General features: G+C 39.5%; 1 protein-coding gene and 1 long non-coding RNA gene across 4 annotated transcripts; both read left to right on the top strand.

Annotated features, from left to right (window-relative positions):
- The first annotated feature begins 1,883 nt into the window (after window positions 1–1,883).
- On the top strand, window positions 1,884–7,049 carry ccnb3 (cyclin B3). 3 transcript variants are annotated; one of them, XM_028037268.1, is made up of 12 exons: window positions 1,884–2,042; window positions 2,262–2,396; window positions 2,538–2,621; window positions 3,391–3,503; window positions 3,591–3,765; window positions 4,377–4,475; window positions 4,565–4,657; window positions 4,787–4,924; window positions 5,010–5,165; window positions 5,268–5,417; window positions 6,602–6,732; window positions 6,823–7,049. In XM_028037268.1, exons 2-12 carry the CDS (start codon window positions 2,313–2,315, stop codon window positions 6,893–6,895), a joined length of 1,296 nt encoding a protein of 431 aa, XP_027893069.1. In that variant the 5' UTR covers window positions 1,884–2,042; window positions 2,262–2,312; the 3' UTR covers window positions 6,896–7,049. The 3 variants fall into 3 exon arrangements, with proteins under 3 accessions (XP_027893069.1, XP_027893071.1, XP_027893070.1); XM_028037270.1 differs by having other exon boundaries at window positions 1,896–2,042; window positions 2,265–2,396; XM_028037269.1 differs by having other exon boundaries at window positions 1,897–2,042; window positions 2,259–2,396.
- Window positions 7,050–9,082: 2,033 nt separating this feature from the next.
- Window positions 9,083–16,909, top strand: LOC114157944 (uncharacterized). Its single transcript, XR_003598297.1, has 3 exons — window positions 9,083–9,384; window positions 12,867–12,962; window positions 16,329–16,909. It is a non-coding gene; the product is annotated as an uncharacterized LOC114157944 (long non-coding RNA).
- Window positions 16,910–18,182: the final 1,273 nt, after the last annotated feature.

The following is an 18,182-nucleotide window of genomic DNA, read 5'->3' as shown; positions in this document are numbered from 1 at the left end:
TGTAAAAAAAATAAAACTAACCAAAATAAAGCACATTATTTTTTCTTTTGGCTACAGTGAATACAAAGCAGAATAAGCAGAGGAAACTAGAACTGTTGGCGATGATTTGTAGATCCCTGGTTTGTGCATTCCACATCTGGCTACTGATGCGGTTCTACGTCCCAAATGCATTACAGAAGCTCCTCTTGAACCGTTTCTACCAGAAAAAAACCCCTGATCTTCACGTCCAAACCCCGCCCAGTTATATATTTTTGTATCAAACAAACTGCGGAGTTAGGTAGATGAAATGATGCATGTTGAGGGTTTGCTCAGAGAAGACATAAGTCTTTCTCACAAAGGAAAAAAGTCTTGGTTTTAGCTTAAATTTATTTCTATCCACCTAATGAGACAAAAAAAATAAAAAATAAATAAATAAATAAATTACGGCCTCAGTTCTTGATACCCTGACAAGAATCCAAACTTCTGGCAGTGAAATGCTTGTTTGCTGCCAGTTTCCTCTTTCTTTTCCATCTTCACCTGACCTTGGAGTGTACACAACATTTCATGACCATCTATTACCTAAACTGCTGATGTAACTCCTTTGTGTTTCTACGTCCCAACAGGCCAATTATTCTTTTTTTCTGGAAACACTTACAACACCCTGAACCTGTGATAAAGATTTGTAAAAACTCTTAAGTCTAAGACAACCTATTTTGTTGCTTGTTGTTCTTTTGTTAAAGGAATGTTCATCTTGTTTTTGACACGTGTGAAATGATAAATAAATTACTTGTCTTTTATTCCTGTTACATTTTACTCTGTCATATTTACACTACAGAATATTTGGATGGCACAGTGGCAGCACTGTTGCCTTGCAGCAAGAAGGTATTGGGTTCGATTCCCAGCCCGGGGTCTTTGTGCATGGCGTTTGCATGTTCTCCCTGTGCATGCGTGGGTTCTCTCCGGGTACTCTGGCTTCCTCCCACAGTCCAAAAACATGACTGTCAGGTTAATTGGTCTCTCTAAATTCTCCCTTGGTGTGTGTGTGTGTGTGTGTGTGCATTGTTGTTTGTCCTGTGTGTCTCTGTGTTGCCCTGCGACAGACTGGTGACCTGTCCAGGGTGACCCCCGCCTCTCGCCCGGAACGTTAGCTGGAGATAGGAACCAGCACCTCCTGGCCCCATTAGGGACAAGGGTGTAAGAAAATGGATGGATGGATGAATATTTGAAAAGTCTTAGAATTAACTCACCCCATCTCAAGTTCATATTTCTTCATTTCCATTCAGTGACTAAACCAACAAATGAAAAGTATGTATTTTAAAATAAGTGTAATAATTTGATTCCAGTGTAGTGAGACGTTTCCTCTCAGCAACTAAAAAGTACACCTGAATCTCAAAGAAATCAAGAGACGCCGTTTGAAAAGTTTAAAGTAGATTTATTTATTTACTCTGTACCTAAATGATAACAGGTAGACGGAGAACACGTGTGTGTGTGCGTGTGTCCCATGATGACAAGGTTACTTCTATTTAAAACCTCCCAGAACAAAACAGCAACAAATCTCTCAAGGCGTGAATTTCTATTGGTTGTCATGAGGTTTGAATACCTTTAGAGCTCCTTTTTCAGGTGTGTTTGTTGTCGAACAGACGGGTTTCATCGTCATTTTCAGAAACAGGTTGCATTTAGAAAGGAATAGCCATTGCTTGTATAAAAGAGTTTATTTTATACATTAAATGTAAGCAATTAAAAACACCCCGACAATCATTTTTGAAAATATATTTTTGGGCTGAAACACCTTAATTAGATGTTATTTCTTTAACTGCGCAATAGTGCACCGGTAGGAGCTGGTATTTATAACCAGCGCTCCTTATCAACGGCATTCTGTGCCGCTTCCTGATTGGTCCGTGTGGCTCAAATTCTAGCCAATGAAAGCAAGGCGCAGGAGATTCAGATCCTCAGCTGAAAACGCTGCCGACTGCGAAGCATCGCTGCTAAATTGGAATAAATATTCCAGGAAAAGGCCGCTCTCTACTCTCTAAACTGGATTTAACAGAGCGAAGCACGCTAAGGTAAGGCTGAATTTCGGCGTCTTCGAGCCCAGAGCCTCTTCGAGCCCAGAGCCTCTTCGAGGAAACCCCGCCCGTCATGCAAGCTCAGCCACGGAAGACTCCCTTTTATGCGAGCGAGTTTAAATTAGCTTATGTGCTAAAGCCGTGAAGAGTTGTTGTTTTTTTTGGCTTTGTTTTTGGTGTAAGTGCGCCATTTTCTGCTTTGTGCAATTCAAACAGCAGCGGCGACTGGACGGTTGTTTTCGCGGGATAAAGGTGAACGAAGCTGCCATGCCTATCACCAGAGGGAAGAAAGCCAAAGAGGCCGCAGGGAAAAAGGCGTCCAAGGTGAATGCAGCAGCCTCGGAGAACCAGGTGAGGGGAATGGGCAACAGGAATCTCTCTTTAAGGCAACAACAAAGCATGCAAGGCAACAAGTGTGAGCGTGGCACGTATTGCAACGACGCAATACATGCAAGAGGATTTGCCTGATTTGTTGTGCTGCTTGTGCTTCAGGAAGAGGCCACTCAGGTGAAGCGGTCCTCGTCTCCTCCTCACGGAGCTCCCAAGAAGAGGACTGCCTTCATCGACATCACCAATGTGAGTTGTGTGTGTCTTTCTTTAGAGAAATATGGCAGCTTGCTAACTCGGCCTGAAAAGTAGCATTAAAATAGGCGCAACATGTTACCTAGAAGAGATGCAATGCATCAAGTACTGGCGAGGAGATGATTACTATTTCTATTTATTTTTTAGAAAAATCATTAAAATGTTGTACCAAAACAGAATCCTAGTATTATGTCATTTGGTGCAACTTTCCCTTTTTTTTTGTGATGCACTGACTACAATGTAGTCTTTCACTCCAAGGTACATTTTATTTTTCTTATTTGGGGTCCAGAGCTGTGCTTTAAATAAATGCTGCGTTCCAGTTACCTCGGAGCTCAGAGCTGGGTTGGACGTCAAACCCGACTGCAAGGCGTCCCAGTTAAAAAGTCGCATTTTCAACATGGCGTACCTCTTACAAACATTTTAAGCTTTACTCTTCATATGCAAACACCACTTTTAATTTGTTCAGATCAGAGGTACTACATGCAACAATAATTTTTTTTGGACTCACTTTTATATGCGTGTCGTGTAAAATAAACGTGTCCAAATCGCAGCTTATTGTTGGGCCATATTGAAAAAAGTTGATTTGTAACTGAGGGTAGTCGTAGTTATCACTACTCTTTGTGTGTATAAGCAAGGTAAACTTGATCAATATGAAATTCTTCTTTTACACTTTGACAACTCCTCGGGACATGATTTTATTTATGTCGCATGTTTGCGCTTTTTAATTATTACTTCTTGAAATTCTCATCCAATCTGCCTCCAGGCTCACAAGGTGACCATCAGCCTTCCAGGTAGGAAGAGGGAGTCGGCGAAGAAAGTTGAAAAGAAGACCAACTCTGCCTCGGTGCTGTCAAAGAATCAAACAAACCTACAAAAGTACTTTTTAAAGATCTTCTGGGTTTATTTTCTGTCGTCTTTCTTCTCGCCCGTTGCCTTTACCTCCCAGCCTCTCGCCCCCTGCAGGTCGTCATCCGTGAGCTCCGAGGGATCGCCAGCCGAGAAAGAAAGGTCCGACGTAGAGGAGGAGAAGAAGAACAACGAGGAGCCGCAGAGGGATGACTCGTCTCCGGCAGAAGAACCTGTAGATGTTTCGCCCCCTGCTGCCCGGGAAGTGCCGGCACACATCCAGAGGCAGCCTGTAAGAAGAAGCGCACATTTCTAAAACTACTTTCACATGGCAGGTCTTGATGCTCGACTCCGAAAAGCGACACGCGTGTGCACGAGAACGTTGACTTCACACGGCAGCATTATTACTTTATGGAAGTAATGATGGACGGAGTCGTTTATGGATCCATTTTTAAAGTTTAATCAGTAATGGGAAATCACAAAATCATGACAAGCTGAAGGAAGCTAATGGAAAAGCACAACTACTAACAATTTTCTTGTGGAGCATCGACAGCAATATCAGTGGAGAAGTCTGTTTGGATGTGCAGTCAGAGCCAACTGTGGTGGGATTGTGATGCGATGCGCCTCAGTGTCCATAAGTTCATGATTAGAATTTTCTGCCGCCGTTTATGTCCGGATTTAGCGAGCCTGGCTTCTTCTGGTTCATAATAATTGAGCATGTCTCATCAGTGACATAAAAATTGGTTAAAAAGCGACATGACCACGCAAAGATCGGAATCGATCCGTTCATTTGGGGGTGAAAAAGCCGGATTTGGGTCGTTTTTGCCTGCTGTGTGAACGCAGCCTAAAGTTGGGTAAAAGTAAGCCTCGTGTTTTAACTCCACATTCCTTCGACTTGTACAGATCCCAGCAGAGTTTGACATCGACTCTGATAACTCTGAAGACTGTTACATGTGTCCCGAGTATGCAAAGGATATCTTCGACTACCTTAAAAAGAGAGAGGTGAGGGAACTCTAGAAAACCTTCAACATTGAGTATTTGTGTCTTTTGTTGTTAGTTCAGCTCCATAATCCTCAATTGTTCGCTTTCAGGAAAAGTTTGTCCTTTCCAACTACATGGACAAGCAGCCCTACCTCAGCCCAGACATGAGGACGATCCTGATCGACTGGCTGGTTGAAGTCCAGGTGATTCATTCAGCCAGTGTGTTTCCCGGAAAAGATCAAAGAGTCTTTTGATCTTAGAAAAACATTTTGATTACTTGAACAGCAGTTGCCTTTCTGATCTTGTCATCGTGTTTCTTTTTTCTCACATAGGAGAACTTTGAGCTGTTCCACGAGACTCTCTACTTGGCCGTGAAGTTGACAGACCACTACTTGTCAAAAGTCCCCATCCACAGGGACATGTTGCAGCTCGTCGGTTCTACCGCCCTGCTGATCGCCTGCAAATTTGAGGTGAGACTTTTTTCATTTTTTTTCAGCTGGTTTGAAGTGACATTTCACTTTGAACCATTTTGAGCCTTTTCGTCGTTGGTTGCAGGAGCGCTGCCCGCCTCCCATCGAGGATTTCCTCTACATCTGCGACGACGCTTACAAACGGCGCGAGCTCATCAACATGGAAGCCAACATCCTGAAATCGCTGTCGTTCGACATCAACATTCCCATTCCGTATCGGTTCCTCAGACGCTACGCCAGGGTGTGTAGGCTTTAGTCGTAAATGTTGTTGTACGGCAGAGCGATTGAAGACTTCAGGTCTAACATGGCTTAACTTTTTTCTTTGTTTGTTCTCCCCCTGCAGTGTGTGAATGTCGGCATGGACACGCTGACTCTGGCTCGCTTCTTCTGTGAGATGAGTCTGATGGAGATAGACTTTGTGCTGGAGCGCGGCTCTCGGCTGGCATCGGCCTGCCTGCTGATGGCGCTGGTCACCAAAAACCTGGGAGGATGGGTAAGCTACATCCAGCTCACACAAAAACCTAAACCACAGCTGCCCTTGCTTTCACTGTTGTTTTGAATCGGTGACAGATTTCAGAGCAGAAATTAGCCCCAAATTTTAACTGTACTTTTTTCTTTAATGGGTTTCTCCTGTTTGGGCTTTTTTGATCACGAACTGAATCTTGTGCGTGTAGATCAGCTATGAGGATTAGTAATTTCCTTGTATATGGAATATATTCAGAAGTTCCCAGATAGGATGTGTCCCAACTCAGGGGCTGCATCCTTCGAAAGCCGTTTATGTATTGCCTTTCATATCAGTCAACATCGATGAATTAAGTCTTTTTGTTTTAAAGATCTGAAATATTGGAAAAACTGGTGCTGTGATACAGTTTTGTCTCCACTTTTATTTTTAAGCAGTTTAGTTCTGATTTTTTTTTTTTTTTTTTTTGAAGGGCAGTTTTGTTTGCGGACTTCATAATCTGTTTATGGGTTCAGTAATGTGAGTTTTATTTCCGTTTTAGTGCTTTTTTTTTTTTTTTAGATGGTTAAAATATCTTCCAGTTCCAATGATCATTGTTCTTCACAAAATAAAAGTTCATTTAACCTTTGAGAGGGTCAATTTGGCAATATTACTTGATAATGGTCTCAAATGAATTATGTATCACAATAATTTCAATAATTTATCTTCTAGCAACAATAGTCATTGTGACAGGCCTGCCTACATCCCCCCAGAATGATGTGCGGTTCTGGACTGGGTTTCAGTGAAACTATTGAGCATTCCTATTGATATTAATACATGTCTGTCATGTGTTAATATTGCTATTGAGTTATTTCCCAGCCCTACAATAGCATCAGTGATGCAACAAAGACGGCCCAAATATGAACGGCTCCTCCCAAAGCATTCTTCTTTTCTCCGGATTTGAAGAACAAGTCTATCATTGACAGCCCAACCTTTCCCAAGAGTCATTGCAGGCCGAATGGGAAAACTTTTGTTCAACAAAATGGTGGATAAAGCAGGAGACGAGTACATCTTATAGAAATATCTTAAAATCTAATATTGTAAAGATGGAAGCTTATATAGGTTAAGTGGTAAGAGTTTTTGCCAAAGTATTTTTTACAATAGACTGTAAAACCTCTCATGAAATGTTAAACCCCAAAGCTGGATGTAACTCTTCTTCCGTGTTGTCGCTCCTGCAGTGTCCCATCCTGCAGTTCCACTCCGGCTATCAGGTGTCTGACTTGAAGCCTGTGGTCAGGAAGCTCCACTCTATGCTTCAAGCTCCATCCGACGATAACCTGAAAACCATCCGGAACAAATACTCTCATAAGTAAGTCTGCAACGAAAAATACACTTGGCGATATTGCTGTTCTGAGATGGTGGGGTGAATAATGCAGAACAATTTATTTCTTTCCCGCAGGGTATTTTTTGAAGTCGCTTCTCTTCCTTTGGTTGACATTAATGTCCTGGAGAAAGCCTTGGCCTCTTCGTGAAGATGGAGAAATGGTCTAAAAGACTTAAGTTGAGTGAAACCTCCCATTAGAACAAAAACGTTGTACATAATTTAATGTTTAATATTTATATGTAGTCCAGTTTGTCTTCCATGTGAAGTTGGAAATAAAACCAGTTCTCAAGGAGTGTTCTTAATGTGGGCATTATTATTAACAGGTTAAACTTATTTTAGCAGTGGATTTTTTTTTTTATATATATATAGGTTTTTATAAGATCGGTGAAATTATAATTCATTAGTAATCTGTAAACTCCTCTGTGTGTATACTTACTAATGGATTATGCACTGGCCCACAATTTTTAAAAAGATTTCAGACATTGTTCACGTTAGCAGCTATGCATGCATTTCTGGTTGTACAGTGTTTATCATGTTAAGCTAATTTGTATAAAAGAAAACCAAATAATGCTGTTCCTTTGTTTTGTTTTTTTTGTCATAGCTGTCATGCGAAGTCTTAAAATAAAGAAATGTTTTACTCTTTACTCCAATGACTGATTATTTCACTCTTATTCAGACACTTCCCGTTTATTACGTTGAGCTCTAAAGTGACTACAAGTTGCAGTTTTGATTTCCGGTGACTGTAATTCTTCTTCTTGTCCACTGGAGGTCGGTGTCGCCACATGAATAATTTTGTATGTTTTCTGACCGACAAGGATCACAAAAGGACTGGGAAAGAAATTTGGGAGGTAAAAGGGCTTGTTGCATACACACAAACTTATTGGATGCAAAAATGAGACACAGACTTAAAGATTCACGCCAGTCAAGTTTGGCCTCATTTACCCAGAAAACATTTAGTTTGTCCCACAATTAGCTTTCACCAACAGAACTAAGACTGGTCCTTGACAGATGTTGGCTCTTGGTAGCTTGAAATTATTTAAAAACACTAATTGGCTCCTGTGTTTTATTATTATTTTTTGTTTAAACAGTTCAGTGTTTCAACCAAATTCAGTGGCAGAAGACCATGTTCTCAAGACTACCTGGCATTTTTCTTTTACACACATTGTGAAAGAATGTGTATTAAAGAGGTTGCACTGAAGGTTGTTTGCACCCATATAGCCATTGTGGTGCATTTTGGGATGTGCAGTGTGAACATAACCAACTGGTGGGTCATTGAGAGAAGATTCTGCAGTGAACCACTTTTGTCTCTTAGGACTTGACCTTGACATGCCTGGTCTGAGTTAATTGTAGCTCTGGCTATATGCTTACGGTGATTTGAAAAGCTGAAAAGTGGAAGTCTGTTCTGCCTACCGTTTAAGTGTTTTTACATTTAAATAGCAGAGCTGGTTCGATTGGGTGCCGGAATTGCAACGTTTGTTACATTTTCAGCTGGTGCGGTTGGCTTTCACACTGCACTGTGTGAAACGAGCCAAACTAATTGGAAAAAGCTTTTTACCTGGTGGGCCTGCACCAAAAGCTACTGAAAGAAACAAAACAAAAGCCCTTGAAGAAGACACTGAGCGCAACTTCCGTCTTCATGAAATATAAACAAAATGGAGCAGCGTCAGATTTTATCTTCAGATGTCAACAGTTGTAGGATTTGTCTTTGGGCAAAGACCACAAGTCAATTCTCCCGTTAGCGTTGCTCTCGTGTTTAAGCTGTATTTACCCGGTCCGCTTGCATCCACATATGCATTCAAACTGTACCAGAGTTCAATTCAACTGAACCACGACTGAGATTTTTATGTGGACCAGGCTTTGCTTTTTTTTTTTTTTTTTAATTATACACACCTCCTCAAAGGAACCGGACTTTCTAAATGAACTAGATTAAATCGGACCAAACAGATTGGTGTGAATGCGCCCTTAAGTATTCAACAGTATCGCTAACAAGTTTTATTTCAGGATTCCCCTGTATGTAGCTCCATCCATCTTTCCTGTTTTTAGTAAAAAGCATTTCCACAACATGCAGCGTGTTTCTGCACTTCCATGTGGGTATCTACAGCTTATAGAAACAGCCCAAAACCTGCCCCCCAAAAAAGATGAATAAATAGAAAAACCCACCATCAGTTCTTTTTTTTTTTTTTACTTAAATTTAAGTAAATGTTTTGCGGGTGTCTGCAAAATGACCTCTTTAAAAAAAAAAAAAACTCTAAATTGTTCCACCGCCATTTTGTTACCTAGCAACCCCAAGCCCAGCCCCTCATCTGGCAATCCTTGGAGCTCCGCCCACTTCATTACGCTAAGTGTGTTCAGCTGTGATTTTTACCGCTGCGCAATGGCTGCTGCAGGAAAAGGGAAGAAATGATTTACATAACTTGTGTCCATTCATCTTTTTTTCCCCCCCTCACTCAGAGTTTCATGGCTCCATTTTATTCTTTGCTAACAATGTCCCTGTGATATTAGCCAAGAAAGTTGTAATTTGTGGTAATAAATTTAGGAAGGATTGAACTCTACCAGCAGTTCACGACGGGATTCAGACTTAGACTGAAGGGAGATTCTGGTCCTGCTGTTCGGCACAAATCTGCAAGTTATGGCGGTGTAAGTACGAAATTATGTCTCCTGTGTTTTGTATTATTCGGCAAGTACATGTTTTGTCATTTAGCACAAGCTAACGCTGAACATAACATTTTGCTGGGCCTGTGTCTGACGTCACGTCGCCCACAATATGTGCGCATTTACTGCTTGTGAAAACAGACAAGCGCGTAACACAATTTATTTTTTATTTTAAGAAATGCCTCTCCACTAACCTCGCGAATCTTTCTCTATATATATTTTTAAAAATGTGGTAAGCCCCCCCCCCAGCTTTTATGCTATTGTCAGCTGCTCGACTTTGTCGTGGCACACTACTTTGAAGCAAGCAGAATCCTTAGAGTTTTAATTAATAACGGAACGTGCGTCAAATCCGCAGCGTTAATTGGTTGTGGCTCGAAAGTTGTTCAAGAGGCTCCACTTTCCCTACATCCGGGTCAACGATTTATGGCGGTGCCAATGTCGCCATTTTCAGTGTCCGAGGTACTAATGTAAGCACTGAATTGAGAGTGCTTGTGCTGTTTTCAGTGGTTTTTACAATGTTAAATTCAGAGGGAAATGTCTAATAAGCAAACCTTGCTTTGATCTTTTTTTGTGACGTTATCCTTGTGTGTTCCCTGGTCTCCCTGAAACTTTTCTGTCTTGTGTTTGTGGCCATAAATTGCAGAGCTTCCATGGAAAAAGGCTTATTTTACATATAAAAACGGAGTCTGAAAATGAACCAGGTTCCATTTCACAAAATCAAACTCTTTGTCCAGGTCTCTTTGGTGTTGGTGGTAGAGAAAAGCAAGACGATTTCATTGACTTGCATCACACCAGCAAGTACCAACTACACCACAGAGCTCTTGTCTGACCTTTAGTTTTGTTCGAAGGTCTCTTACGGACACGGCGCACATTAAAAACTTCAGGATTCGGATGTCCGCCAGTTCAATTCAGTGGCAATCCTCTCCCACAAACGCGCATAAAGCTTCACCTGCTGCTCCCGGAGCCGTCTGAGCTCATTTTCCCCACCATCTTTCTCTCGATCAATTAAAGTGATTGATTGGCTGCATTGTGTGTGTGTGTGTGTGTGTGTGCGCGCGCATTCTGTCCCCCCACTTCTCTCAGAGCAACGATCCCAATAAGACCCTCTGATTAAAGTGTGCTGGTGCAGATAGTGCCCATCCCGCTGGGCTGGATAAGGATCTGAACCGCTGCTGCCAGATCCTTATCAAACTGCATATGAGCTATTGATCAGAGTGTGGAAGAGAAACGAGCTTTCTCCCCGCTAAGATCTGCTCAGTCAGGAAGATCTGGTAGTTCTGTTCGTTAAAGTTTGTTCTTCTTTATGACAGAGTATTGGGGCCATGTCATTAAATTACATGGTAAAGTCATTATATTATGAGAAAAGAAAGTTGAAATGATAAAAGAATAAAGTAATATTTTTAGAGTAAGGTTGTACGAGAAAAATCTAAATAAGAGAATATAGTCAGTTTGTCGAGAATAGTCACATTTGCAAAAAAGTCATACGACTCGAGTCTAAGTAATTTAAGAATAAAGTAATATTTTTTGACTAGTTGTACCAGAAAAACATCAAAATAATATCAGAATAGGGTTTTATTTATTATGAGAATAAAGTCAAAAAATAGAATAAAGTCGTACGTGAGAAGTTGACATTTTTCGAGAATAAGGACAAAATGTTTCGAGAATAACATCATTTCAACTTTATTCTTGTAATTTTATGACTTTATTCTCATCATTTTTTTATTTTCTTAGAATGGCACTAATACTCCATCATACTTCTTATAACTCATCTTTGTAGATTTAACATAGTGATGAAAATATATTCTCTTTAAATACAGGAGATCCATTTTTTAGCACTTACCTGGCAGATTAACAGATTAAAAGTTCCTGACTTCCCATCATCTCGTACGCTTGGTTTCCACTGCCAATCCTTTTCTCACTTCCTCATCGGCGTGTCCCGCCTGCTCTCTCTTAAGGATTCAGTTGGACTAGTTGGATCTACAAGCATCTTTATCTGTGAACCTTTGGGACTCTTTCTTTGTAAATCTTCAATCGGCCAAGTCTGCTAATTACAGGACCGTTTTACAGGGATGTTTGGCTGTGAGCGCACCGTGATTAAGCTCCTTAGCAAGCGGAGCTTGTTTTGGGTTTATCTACCCTCCATTTTATTTGCTGCCATCAAGCTGAAATATTTGCACTGAGCTGTAATACATATCTACATTTAAAATTGGCTCAGTTGAACTGAAAGGGCGGCTTACAGGGCAGGAAAGCAATTTTTTTTTTCTCAGGGTTTTGCAATGATTTTACATCAGGAGTTTAGACGTTCCAGCTACGGTTTTCAGATAATCCCTTTAGGGGCAACAGGCTTACAAGTGAAATTATTGAACAATGAGGAGTTTATAATCTTTTTATAGAATGCATTACTGTTAAATGACAGATTAATGGTCTAGGATGGAGAGTCTAGTAAGGGTTAAACAAACAGTTTACTAAAATAGAACAAACACATTAAGCCAATGCAACCAAGTGAATAAATTAGAACAGAGGTTCCCAAACGTTTTCATGACATATGTATATGTTTACATATAGTTTCACATGAACTTATTTGTCTGGAATGATGTTTTGGTTTAGTTAAACACATTCTTTGTTGACGTCTTTAGGCTCGTATGTCAAAAGAACAACATTGTAGAAGCCACTCTTACTGCATTTTAGTCTTCAGTTTTAGTAGTTTTGTTTTTTTTTGCTCTTAATATAGATAACATTAATATTAAACATCCATATGTCCAAATATATTTGAAAACACAGGGTTTGCCAGATGATTGAAAAGCACATGCTAAGTTAAAGCATTTCACAAAGATTGTTTAGCTAAGATTGTATTTAACTTGAATGAGAGGTATACTCCTTTAAAAGAAACATATCTGAATAATAAAGCAGTAATTTCTACTTTGGGGTTTCACAAAAATATGTCTTACATAAACTTTTTTTTTTTTTTTTTTAGAAAAGTGAGGGGGCAAACAACATTACTAGTTTGGCACTTGGTGTCATATCAGTGGTAAACAAGGTGCACAAATGATGGTGAGGTATACCAGGGCAGAAGTTTAATGTTTAATGTTTTTTTTTCTCTAAAGAGTTTACTTCCTGCTAGCTCTTCCTTTACTGCCACTTCTGCTCTGTATATGTATTATTTTTTAAAACCGTGACCTGCAAATATCTCTTTGGCCAGATTTTCTGTAAATTAAGAAACTGATATTGATCAGTCTATCAAAGCAAGAAATCCTTGTTGCTTTTAAAACTCTTGCAAAACAAATGCAGAGGTTGTCAAAGAAGAAGAAGAAAGGAGAGAAAATCATCCAACCCTAGTGATTGCCTCAGACTGCTAGGAACAACAGCAGGGGCGAGGTTGGATCTAATCACATGGCTTTAGAAAATGCTTGGCACTGGAGCGACTTTATAGTTTCTAACATAATTTTATTTATCTATATACATTTCAGGACAATTCTCCCAGGAAGCAGGCAAAATTTGACTTGGAAAATGATGGCTTGTGAACGTCTCTGCAAGGAAGATCAGAGAGAGTTGGAGTTGTAAAGGTAGGTACGATCTTACTGTTTGAGCCAAAGTTAGACTCAAGTCATTATAGTTACTGTCTTGCACTGGAATCATGCACAGATAATGTAGGGCGATTCATAAAAGGTCTTAAATTAAGGCCTTGAAATGTCTTAAATTGATTTTAAAGAAATAATTTGGCCTTAAATATGTAAACCACAGGTCTTACATTTAGACTTGGCAGGGCTATTTAATCATATATTATATGCATTTTCTTTTCTGGTGGGACTTTTCTGTCCGGCAAAAGGTTGAGTCACACTCAAACCTCTTAATTGTAGCTAACTAGCTAGCTAGATAACTATTTTTGCATATATTTTGGTGCAAATTTATTGCCAGCTGGCTGGATGAAATTCTACAGCGATATAGGTATTAAATTTAATTCATAATGGTCTTAAAAAGTCTTACATTCAAGTTGGTGAAGCCTGCAGAAACCCTGTAATTTATTCTGAATCCCAGTTTGAACTTATAACTTTGCTGTTTGCTTCTTCCAACTTCTGATCGTTGAACTTCCTCTCTCGCCAGTCGCTACAGACCTACCTTTCGTTCAGTTTTGCTTTTTTGGAATGCAAAGAAGATTTGCAAACCAAAACCTAGACACCTTCTATTGTCTCTTTGCCTTTCAGTGTGTGTCTGCTGTTGCTCACCGGCACACAGTGTGTTTCAAGTCTGCTCGTAATTGTCTGCTTTCTCTGTCTAATTGTCTTGGCTCTGCTGCAAAGCCATTAGCATTTCCCCACTGTGCAGATAGGAAAGGGCAACCAACCCCCTGTCCGAGAAGTGAAGATTTGAGTAAAGAAAGATGAAGTTGGGGTTTGAGAAAACAGATGAGACCAAACAATAGCGCTTCTAGGATTTGGCTGGCGCTGTGGACTGTGATTATGTGTGTACATGTGCAATTGTTTGAGGTAGGCGTTTGTGAATATGAGTGAAGAAAGCAGAAATGCAGAGATAGACGGTGTGTATATCATCGGAGACACTGGTGTTTCTGTGTTTTAGAACGTAGACAAGCATCTTTAAAGGTCAATAAAATTGGCCAAAGTGCAACAGAATAAAAGTGTATCCACTTTAAGAATTGCAATGTTGATCAGAAGTAATGTATAAGTTTGCATATCTTTACCTGAAATTCCTCTGCCGTCTGTCTTTCACATCCGTCTTTATATTTCTAATCAGTAAAGTTGATGATTTTACTTTATGTCCCGCAGTCACCCTGCTTGGTCAGCAGGTATGCAACAAATGGAGACACTGTGACGTCTTTGAATCAGAATTTATAAATAGGTTGTATGTTGGACTAAACCACAAGGCCCAATCTTTGTTTCTCTACAGTTTCTTCATTAGACCACTTTTATTAGATATTGACCACTGTACACTGGAAACACCCTAGAGATGCTCTGACTTAGTATCAGTCTGACCCAGTATATCTCTCTGTAGGAAAAATAAACTGCTATTCAGTTAAAACCAGACATTTACTTCAACAGTAAAATAGATACATTTTTTCACATTCTGACATTAAATTAAGAAATACAAAATATTTGTATGTTATCCAATGGGATCCAAGGGTATCTATATATCTTGTGCAACATGTCTGTTTACATCCATAGTAACAGTTTACACAATAAAACTCAATTTAGAAAATCTCCATCCAAACAATTTCATACATTGTAAAAAAAAAACCGATGAAATGCCAATCTTTGGTCAGCAGATGGCGATAAAGTAAAGAGCAAGTGGGCAATGGAAATACAATAAACTTAGTTGGTGACTATCAAACAATTTTGATGTCATTTACAGTTTACTCTCTCATCTGTAAGAATTAAAGTTCATGGCAACAAGAGATGCAACATTTTTGATAAAAGTTTAAAAATAAGTTTCATTATGATATCCCTTGTAGTACAGAAGACTGTATTGAGTCTTCAGAGATATACATCTACATCAGATCAGACAAAGCAAGTCTTGTTTTGTGTGTCCTTTCATTGCCTTTCCAAGAAAACAGAGGTTACTTAGTGAAACCTGTTTTATTTTCCCAGTTGTCTTCAACAGGCCAAATGTGCAGAACACCTTTGACACTCTTAAAGAGGAATCTGAGTCGTGGAGGAAATTTCTCAATTTACCAGTCAGTCTTCAATTCAGTTCCTACAGATGGTTAGCGACAGAGACAATGGTTTGGAGATGCTCAAAAGCACCAAGTTGAAGTTGTTCTCTGAACTTTCTCTATATTCTGGGTCATCGATTTAAGAGGAACTCTATTCACTCTCTGCAGAGATGCTAAAGACAGTCGAGGCTTTCAGGAGTTTGTGGCTAAATATAAACGTAAACTTTTAAAGCATAGATCTAAAGAGAAGGGATTAAAGATCCTTTCTATTCTGTGATTGAAACCTTATGTTCATTTAAGTAGGGGAAAAAGTCACCAACAAAGTCCAAGATTTAACTGTATCTTTATCTCTTTTGCTGGTTTTAATGGTCACTTAAAAAATAATTTTTACTTGATTCTGCTTGCTTGTGTGGAAAATGGAGGAAACAAATTAGCAGAGTTAGAAACCAAAGAAGGAGGAACACAGGGGATTTGATACACTTTTTTGTTTTTATTTTGGCGCAAATACTTTGTGGCCACCACTTTTGCAATCTGTGTCTCATTCACAAAGCAAATACTACAAATTCATTGACAGAGCAATGAATTTGTAGTATTTATCCATCAAATTCAATGGATGTCTGTAATTGTTATGTGACATAAGCACACAATTGAATTGGGTTAGACCTCTGCATCCTCGCATCTTGGAATGATCCGGGGATTCCACCCAGAAAACTTGCTAAGCCCAGTGGTACGTCATTCAGTGCCCTACCATGTTTTTGAGTTTTTTGTTTTTTTTTTAATTAAATTTGAAATATCACTAGGTAATTATGTGTTGTAGGAACATAGTACCGTTTAGGTATTGTTAATAAATATAAATGCTTAAAAAAGGCAAACATAAAAAAGGCTTAGCCTGGTGGATGTAAAGCCTGGTGGGCTGCCAGGCTTACAATACACTGGGGGAACCCATGTGGCCTATTCAAAGTTTAGACCTAAATCCAAATAAACTGTGGTAAATCTTGAAACTGATGAAAATGCATACAACAGAAATACTGACATTTTGTAAAACATGAAAATGTAAAAAAAAGTTCAAGTGTTGTGAATATTTTGTAAAGCATTGTAATCTTAAAAGCAGTGTAACATGAGGTAAATGTGAAACTTTGGTGTAAAAGGTGTTATAATAAACAGGTCGCACAAAACTTTTGTACATTACACACTTTCACCGTTTGTGTCACAAATCCTGTCTCCAAATTGATGCTGTTGCGTCTAATTATTTGTGCTCGTTCAGGTGACGGTCTGCTAAACAAACGATGCAACAAAACATGTGTATGGAAGCTGGCGTGCCGTGTTGGTTATTAAAAACACACCCACGCTGAAACGGCGCGACGGGAGCAACCAAGTGACGGGTGTCCGTCTGTGTTTAACGAGCTCCAGAAAGGCTAAAACCCGGCGGTCGCATGTGTGCAGATGAAGACACCTTTGTTCTGCTTACTTGTAAGAGTGTGAGACTGTAATTGCATGCCTTACGACGGACAAAAACACACTTCATCAAGAACTAAACTTCATGAAACGGACGGTGGACCGTTAAACCCGGCCACCGCTTTCTGTACGGCACTGTTATCACACTGACAGAGGAAGAATCCTGAATAAATGAACTCTAAGTTGAAGCATTATCTTTGAGTTTGCGATGGATACATCTATTGCTTCTACTTCCTACAACCTTAGAGTGGGGAAAAAAGAGAAGCAGCACTTTAAAACTTTATAGACCCCCAAGGGATCTGAGCTCTCAGGTCTTAATTAGCTCGTTAGGGGATAGGTCTGCTCACAGTCATCATAACGAACAAGCCAAGTGCTTAACTTTAAGGCTTTCTAAACTCTCTGACTCCTTAAACTCTAATATGTAGACGCGGAGTTCTTTAAACTGCATGTCTTAAACCCCGATAATTAAAATAATTGAAACCCACAAAGCACTGGAGGGCTAAAAGGAGATAAAAAGCCGTTTCTTTAGTTCTTGGTGTAATTAAGAAATGGGTGATAACAAAAAGCGTGGAGGTCAGTCTCAGGTTTCGAAGACCAAGAGATCCTTCTAATATAGTTGCTTTTATCGTTGTTAGAGCAAATAATTACTACTTTTCACTCTAGAAGTGAGTAGAAAAAATGTGTATACTTGGTGAAATATGCTAAATACCCAAGTGGCTCCAGTACGTGTTCAAAATGTGTGTGAAACAAAGGGAAGAATCTTTTACATAGGGATCAGTGAAAGCATCAGCTTGAAAATGTTGCATTTATATGGTGCCTATTCATATCGAAAACATGCATTTATTCTAATTCCCAAACTTTTCAATGCCCTTGCCCCTCAAAACAGCATTGGCTTCTGGGTGAGGACACCCTTTTAAAATCTGCAAACAGTACTACTGAATATGTAAAGAAACATTTTTCTGAATGTTTTTTTTCTCACTTTAATCTGCTATTCTCAAAAATTATTACAATTGTTTAGTATAATTGCTGCCTCATATCTTTTGATTTTAGTTGGCAGCCTGATAAATTTGACTGGCAATCAGAAAGCCAGTGTCTTAGTTAAGACCACCTAACCCAAGACCAGACCAAGACCGAGTCAAGACCAAGACCAGCGCCCCGTGCTACATGACTCAATAAAATGTGAAATATGATCAAAATTGCTAGTCAAATTGATCTGAAAGATTCACATTCCCATAAAAACACCTAGATATTTAATACTTAGAGCTGAAATAAATTTAACAAATATTAAAAGCAGAACAAACTCTTTGTTCTTCTTACCTAAAAAGATAATGCCCTGGGCATTTGCCCATATCATTCATGTCAGAAATCATCTGTGTCAGTGAGGCTCCAGTCCAGGACCGGCCCAAGCCTCCATGGGGCTTGGATTTTAATCGGTGCGTTTTGCATCCAGTGAAAACAAACATGTTAACAAATAAACTGGACAATATGCTATAAGTTTAGTGATATTTCCACAGTTGCGGTCTTGACTGGTCTTGAAATAAAATCCCGAGTCCTCAGCGACCGAGACCAAATGAGTCCGAGACGAGGCTGAGACCATCTGGTGGCGGTATGAAGAACACTATTCTAATTCACTATACAGGCAACTTATTGGACATTTCATTTG

The sequence above is a fragment of the Xiphophorus couchianus genome, chromosome 14 (genome assembly GCF_001444195.1).
Source record: "Xiphophorus couchianus chromosome 14, X_couchianus-1.0, whole genome shotgun sequence".
NCBI classification, from domain to species: Eukaryota; Metazoa; Chordata; class Actinopteri; order Cyprinodontiformes; family Poeciliidae; genus Xiphophorus; species Xiphophorus couchianus.
Note: the sequence above shows the minus strand (reverse complement) of the source record. Positions and strands in the feature narration are given on the sequence as shown.

Bases quoted from the DNA above. Each gene is read 5' to 3' on its own strand.
- ccnb3 (XM_028037268.1), top strand. From the start codon at position 2,313: ATGCCTATCACCAGAGGGAAGAAAGCCAAAGAGGCCGCAGGGAAAAAG. The intron at 4,925-5,009 runs GTGAGACTTTTT...CGTTGGTTGCAG, and splicing joins TGATCGCCTGCAAATTTGAG to GAGCGCTGCCCGCCTCCCAT. The intron at 6,733-6,822 runs GTAAGTCTGCAA...TCTTTCCCGCAG, and splicing joins CGGAACAAATACTCTCATAA to GGTATTTTTTGAAGTCGCTT.